The 7,500-nt window shown below is 41.6% G+C and overlaps 1 protein-coding gene across 1 annotated transcript in view; it reads right to left on the bottom strand.

The window, feature by feature from the left end:
- Positions 1–1,537: 1,537 nt before the first annotated feature.
- Positions 1,538–7,500, bottom strand: part of ncbp3 (nuclear cap binding subunit 3) — a 9,259-nt gene continuing 3,296 nt past the window's right edge. The window contains 11 exon segments of the mRNA XM_054625814.1: positions 1,538–3,248; positions 3,650–3,832; positions 3,929–4,024; positions 4,027–4,076; positions 4,427–4,562; positions 4,565–4,759; positions 6,082–6,191; positions 6,311–6,410; positions 6,932–7,040; positions 7,128–7,273; positions 7,356–7,481. Coding sequence (XP_054481789.1) covers positions 2,905–3,248; positions 3,650–3,832; positions 3,929–4,024; positions 4,027–4,076; positions 4,427–4,562; positions 4,565–4,759; positions 6,082–6,191; positions 6,311–6,410; positions 6,932–7,040; positions 7,128–7,273; positions 7,356–7,481 — 1,595 coding nt within the window. The 3' untranslated portion in view covers positions 1,538–2,904.

The following is a 7,500-nucleotide window of genomic DNA, read 5'->3' as shown; positions in this document are numbered from 1 at the left end:
ATGTTAAAATATGCTACCTACATTATATACAGTACCAGTCAAAAGTTTGGACACAGTTATTTAAACTCTTTTATAGAGTTTAAATAACTAACTTTCAGATAAGTATTCTTTATACAAATGTATAGTTTAAGAATCAAATTCATACCCGGCAATGTGACATCTTGAAAATGTCTGACTAAAAAGTGAACCTATATATATATATATATATATATATATATATCTGACAGTTTCATTTTTTAAATTTGAATTCTTCATCTTTATTATACTTTTTTTATAATTTAAATAATTCCATTTAAATTTTTGACTTTTCCTTTTTTTTTATATAATTAATCTAGTTAGGCCTATGTTTCAGTCTTGTTTTTTTGTCCTATATATAAAAAACAGAAAATAGTATCTATAGATATATATTTATAAAACAGTATCAGACTCAGATCTATTTAATCTAGAATCTATTTTAAGAGCTGTGGGTTTGGTTTACAGGATGATTATCTGTTTATCTGCTAGATATTAACATCTGTTATCTCAGAATATTTCTTTTTTTATTGCAATAATAAAGTACAATGTCCCCTGAACCTGATAAATAAGACAGTTTGGGCTTTTTGTTGGTTTTTAGCATTACTAAAAAAGACGTTTTAAAAGAAGCTGGGGACAAAGTTGTGAGGATAAAAGGACAATCTAACAGCCCTGTATGTAAACATTTAAATAACTTTGAAAGAATCTGTATTTGTGGCCTATTTCTTCATGTCATGAGTCACTCGTAAAGACTGAATGATCCGATATCGACAGCAGAGACTTGTTGGTGCTGCAGCCGACGTCTGAGCCTCCAAACCAACTGGTTGGATATTATTAGACGAAGTAATCACACACCAGACTGGAGGAGAGAGGATGTATCTCTAAGACTGAACCATTAAAGCCCTTCATCATTTCAAGCGTTGATTGTTACAAGAAATGTTATTTCTAAATGCAAAAGTGTTGATTAAATGTTCGAAAAGATTTCAAAGTTAAGTTCACTGCAATTTTGAAGCCTTGAGATCGTCATTTTGGCGGTTGCCATCTTGTTTTTTTTGCAACCAGAAGAGACATGAGAGGGTGGAGCGTGGTACAACCGAACGCTGAACACGACATTTTAAAAAGGACCAAAATATTACGGTTATCTTTCATGAAGTAAAAACATTTCAACGTTTTGACATCTTGGTTTTTGGCTGTCGCGTCCCGGTTTTCGGCAGCCACCATCTTGTTTTTTTGCAACCAAAAGGGACACGAGAGGGTGGAGCCAAGTACATCTGAACGCTTAATGAGACATTTTTAAGGCAAACAAAATGTTTCAATTAACTTTCCTGAAGTGAAAACGCACTGTGAAAGGGTTAAAGTTTAAGACGAAAACAGGCCCGAGTAGAGACCTGTCAATCAGTGTGTAGCCCCGCCCTAAAGCATCCCCTGCTTTATGGTCTGTTTGACTCTAAATGGAGCATCATTTACTAAATGAACATCATGCTGTATTGAAGAAGACTTGAAACTAGAGATTGAGACCATAAACTCATGTTTACAATGTTTACTGAGGGAATAAATCAAGAGAGAAGTAGAGTCATTTTCTCATAGACTTCTATACAACCAGAGGAGTCGCCCCCTGGTGGACAGGAGAGAGAATGCAGCTCTAGGACATCAGACTCTGCTGGTTCTCTGCTTTTTCTCTAACCTGACAATTAATATTTAAAACAATCTGCAGTTTAACCGAAGGACAATAAAGATCATTCTATTTGAGTTGATTAACTGAAGGCTGTCAATTTATTTTCCATATAATGACCTCCAGGTCTTCTGGGGAATCGTCGCAGTCATGTAAAATAAAACATTAATCAACATCTTAATAATGATCTGAAGTCATGACCGGCTGTGACGTCATGGTGTGATGTCACAACGTGGCCCCTTGAGGCTTATTAACAATGATAAAAAAATAACACAGGAAGTACAGCACAGCGTTTACGTCCACACAGACAGGAAGTAAAAGTCATTCAGCGCCGGGGGAACTTTTAAAAGATGGAAGAAGATGAATTCACCATCAGAAAAATAATCCGTCCTCTTTTGTGTCTCTTTTCCCGGAGAGTCCGTCTCATCAGTTCTTTCTGCTCTCGGAGGAAACGAAGTGAAACAACGAGTTCTATGAACCTCACAGCTCCGACCCAACGCAAGTCTCGCACTGGATTCGATAGTCGACACGTCTGAGCGGTTGCCATGGATACAGGGCCGGGGGGGGTTCAACTCTCAGAGGACACGAACGGGCTCCACCGCAGGACGTCGCCGCGGTAACGTAGGAATGATTTACTGGAGACACGGCCGGGGTGAGAGGAGGGAGTGTGATCGGGTTTCCCATGATGCTCTGCTACAAACTGACGAGAACACAACGGAGGCTTTTCAACCATTTGTGTCTGTTAAGAATCCACACAGATGTTGAATAAACCGCTTTCCGTCTCTCGGTGACGTCCTCAGGTGCTGCTGCTGGTTCTAATGCTCCATCTAACGTGTATTTGTCTGACTCTGTCTTCATAAGAAATCCACCATCTTTGTATTGCGACACCAAATGTGGGCATTAAAACAATTCTATACGTTACACAGGTTTGTTTTTTATACATTTTAGACTGGGTTTGGTTGTAGATATATAAAAAAAAAGAACAAAAAAAAACAAAACACCATGGAGGGATCTCAACATGTCTGTCTCGGGGCCCCTGGACCTATGCCTGGTTGAACCCGTTCATGGACGGCAGAGACAAGCAAAAGGAAACCCAACACACTGGCCTCAGATCTGGAGTCAGATCTTTGTCTCATTGTACTGGAAGAAAAGAGTGACGTGAAGTTCAGAGGAGAAACTCTCCGGCTGATTCCTCTTCCTCCTCCTCTTCCTCCTCAGTTTCAGGCGTCGGAGTCGTCGCTGCTGTCGCGGCTGATCTCGATCTGCAGCGACGGCAGGCTGTCCAGCCGGCTCTTCTTCACCTTGTGGGTCAGACGCTCCTGTTTCTGTTTGATCATGGCGCCCCACATCTTCTGCAGCGTGGAGTCGTCTTCCTCCTCCTCCTTCTCCTCTTCCTCCTCTCCGTCGCCTCTCGTCTTGCTGCTGCTGCTCCCGCCACCTCCCTTGCTGGCGACGCTCTTTTCTGAGGAGAAGAGAGCCGACGGCCGGCTGCTCGATCCTCGCTCGTGCCGTCCGGAGTCGCCGCCGTCGTCTTCACTCGAGCCGAGTCTGCTCCACAGAGCGCCTGCAGGACACACACACACACACACACACACACACACACACACACACACACACACACACACACACACACACACACATATATATATTTAAGGAATGTTATCACAACTTTTATTTTTTATTAAACAGGCCCTAATATGAAAACTATCTTTTTGGATTTCAGGGCTTCACATTTTGTGATTGTAACAATAAATAAACCAGAAATAAGTTTTAGGATTTGGAGCATTTTGTTTGAGTATTACACATTTGGCTGGAATAACAAAGGTTTTGAATAATAAACTTCTAAAGCTACTTAATTTCATTTCCTGCTCCATCAGGATAATAAAACGATTATAAAACATTGAAGCGACTTTAAAGACGTCTGTTCTTTTACTCTAAACTCTAATCCGTCTCAGCTTTTCTTACTTGTCTTCCTCTCCTTGGACGAGTTGGGGAAGACGCCTCTGTTGTCCTGACTGGCCACGCCCAGTCTGCGGTGCACGTCTCTGATTGGCTCTCTGGCGGGAGGCGTGTCTCTGGGGGAGACGGGGGAGGGGGAGCGTCGTCCGTCGGGGGAGTAGCGCCGCTTCCCCAACCGCTGCCGTACGTCTGCAGACGGACAGACAGTCGTGTTTTATGATATGAATAATATTAAATAATTAACATATATATAAATATGAATAATCAGAGGAAGTGAACGCTGACCTGTCTTTCCGCTGGGGGCCACTGGGGGGGGCTGTCTCTGCTGAGAGAGTCCTTTTCTTTTCTCCTCCAGAAGCTGCCGGACGTCCGTCACTTTGGGGGCGACGTGGATTTGGTTCTGGTCTCCGATCCGGACTCCCCGACCCGGTTCCTGCTCACAAGACCAAAGAGTTAGAAATGATTTCTGCAGATTAAATATTTTATACTTCTTTTGAATGATTCTGGTCAAAGTGTGAAAGTACGATGAGAAAACTAGGATTAATATTATTATATTTATTATGATTATAGTGATTATAACATCACAATTTGAAGAAGAATAACTCCTGATGATATATTAATTATTAAATATGAGCTGGACACAGATAAGAAAAAGAAAACTGATAAAATCAATATTTTTGGCTTCAGTAGATTTGAACTTTAAGCTTCAATCATCAAAAGCTTTCTGTTCTCTTCTCGTCTCTCCCGACATCTTTTCAAAGTAAAAGCAGATGTTATTCTGACCGGATGTTCTTCAGGTGGCCGTCCAGCTCGTCGGCGTACATCGTCATCTTCTTGCTCTTCTTGGGCGACGGCGTGGAGATCATCTTCAGCTCCAGGTCGTAGTCCATCTCGTCCGACTCCGACCACGGAGACGGCGGCGTTCGGCCCGGCTGCGGAGCCCCGCCGCCAGCGGCCGCGAGCCCCCGGCGGCCCGTTCGCCTCGCTCCTTCTCCGCTCGCTCTTTGTACTCCACCACCCGGTCGTCCTCCTCCATGTTCTCGTCTCCGTCGTCGTCGTCCTCCTCCTCCTCCTCTTCCTCCTTGATGGGCTCCTCGGGCAGGTTGACCAGGTCGGCTGCAGAGAAGAAGAACATCCAATCAGCTAAATGATCAAATTCATCCTACATTTAAATATTCACGTACAGTGTTAGAACGTTCTTGTACGACTGCTTGTGTTTGTACATTAGCTTTTATTATATTATATTTCTCAAGTATGAAAACAAGAGAGAATTATTAGATTTTGGGGTATTTAACACTCTTATTTCGCGCACAAATGCATTATTTCAAATCACAACTGTTTTTAATGTTGCAAGCCAGCACGCGTCCTGCTCCTCTATGGAAACAGAACAATCCTGACTAGAAATAGAGAGAACTCAAACATGTCTTTAGTGCAGAATAACACAGTTATAATGACATAAATCGTAAACAATAGAAGAAAAACCACAATAACTACAGCTCTTGGGGCTGGTAATACATTCTCTCATGGCGCTCGGCTATATTTTGGGATTCAAAGTGACTTTAATAAATGTAGAAACCATTAAGTGAAGATTTAGTTTGGAGACATTATGACCCACATTTATATTCAAGCCAACAAAGCTAGATCTGAGTGGTTTTTTAAAAAGGAATCTAACAAATTTGTTGATAAAAAAGGAATATATTTAAACCACATTGGGGAGTTGGAAATAGTGAATTTCTTTGATAGTTTTTTTAACAAGAATTTGAAAAAGATGGCATGTAAAATATATTAAGCAGAACACATCACAGAATTGTTGTCACATGACTGTTGGTCTCAGATGAATCAATCATAACTTCATAGTTTCACTGAGGAGCTCAGAATTTAATGTTTTTTACAGAATCCGGTAAAAACAAACGGTTTATTTGTGGCGAATTCTTAAATGAAACATGTGGAATGAAATCTTTTTGATGAAATATCACATTAAGGTTAGTTTCTGTTGCTTTTTCTGATGGAAGCGTTCGTCACACATGATGTGTTCAAAGACCGTCGTAAAGATGAAACTGACGATAATGAGCTTCTTGCTTATAATAAACAATGTCGTTTTGGAGATTGTTTAAAGGAAACATGCTTTTCAATCCCGCCGGCAGTTTTTTGGAGGTTTAGAGGGTTAAATTTGCAGCCTGTTTTAAGAAATGTTTTTATTTGTTTATTTTTGTTACCTTTTGTTATTTTTTGTCATTACGTTATTTTATTTTTAAAATGTTTTTTTTGTTTACTTTCGTTAGGTTATTTTATTTTTTTAATGTTTTTATTTGTTTATTTTTGTTACGTTTTTATCCATCAAGAAGTGTCATATATTACGTCATACTTCTGGTTTTCTAAAGTAAGTTTTCGTTGAGATAAAAGAGGTCGTCATGGCGACGGAGTCACGGTTCTTTTACCGGAGTGCCGGTGGGTGTACGGCGGCGTGTGTCCCATGTTGTCTCCGATCAGAGGCTTCTTGCTCTTGATGACGTCTCTCTGGATCCGCCGGTTGTGATACCTCCTCTTCCTGAAGACACACACGACTTCTAATTACTTCCTCTAATTAAATATACATCATGAAACATATTACCAAAGTCAAAGACTAAACCTTAAAATGACGGAGGAGTGAACGCGTCTCAGTCTCACCAGGAGTTGCTGAGGATTCCCTTCATGCCTCCATAGTTCGGGTTTCCGTACTTCATGTAGTATCGACTACGACGAGCCGCACCGAGCTCCTTCTTATCGTCTGGAGACCAAACACAGAACCAGAGTTTAACTTAAGCCTGCTTCAGACCTGGTCTAACTTAAGCCTGCTTCAGACCTGGTTTAACTTAAGCCTGATACAGACCTGGTTTAACTTAAGCCTGATAAGATAAGATAAGATAATCCTTTATTAGTCCTGCAGCCTGGGAAATTTGCAGGCTTACAGCAGCATAGAGTTTAACACAAACCTAGTAAAGAAAGACAAGATGGTTTAAAAATAAAAATAAAAATGAAAAACCTATTATAAATAAGCAATAAAAACAGTAGAAAAACACAATAACTGAAATATAATATTTACAGACAGAAAAAAAAACTATTTAACTATTATTGCACAGTGTTTTTATTGTCATGTGTCATGTGGTCTGCTGGGACCTGGTTTAACTTAAACCTGATACAGACCTGGTTTAACTTAAACCTGATACAGACCTGGTTTAACTTAAACCTGATACAGACCTGGATTAACCTGGTTCAGACCTGGATTAACTGAAGGTAACTTGAACTCACCATGTGTGGCGAAACGCAGGAGGAGTTTGTTTCCTTTGAAGGGTTTGATGGCCGGTCGCAGGTCGTTTCTCAGCAGCGACTGTCTCTCCGCCAGCGACAGGTCCTCCACCTGAGACACAGAGAGCGTCCACGTCATTGATGGGAAGCAATCAATGAACCTGATCAGTTTGACTTATTTGAGTAAACTCGGCTCTACCTGAACGGCCTCCACCTTCGTTTTCTGCTCGTCGCCGTCTTTCACCTCGATCTCCTCGCTGCTCTTCTTAACGGCTTCCTCTTCGTCCTCCTCCACCTCCCCCTCCTCCTCTTCATCCTCATCATCTGACCCTTGAACCCGAGGACCTGTGAGGTGAAAAACACCCTTCAGATACAAAACACACTGAACATCAAAGGGTGTGGGGTGTGTTTGTGTTCACAGACTGACCTTTGCTCTGTTCGCTCGGCTGGTCGGTGCTCTCCGTCTCCGTGGTAACCGCCTCCGGGTCGGGCATCCGGCTGCTGTTGACGAGGGCTCTGATGGATGTGTTGTCATCAAGCCAGACCACGTTACCTAGGAAACAGTCAGGTGG

The sequence above is a fragment of the Anoplopoma fimbria genome, chromosome 24 (genome assembly GCF_027596085.1).
Source record: "Anoplopoma fimbria isolate UVic2021 breed Golden Eagle Sablefish chromosome 24, Afim_UVic_2022, whole genome shotgun sequence".
NCBI classification, from domain to species: Eukaryota; Metazoa; Chordata; class Actinopteri; order Perciformes; family Anoplopomatidae; genus Anoplopoma; species Anoplopoma fimbria.
Note: the sequence above shows the minus strand (reverse complement) of the source record. Positions and strands in the feature narration are given on the sequence as shown.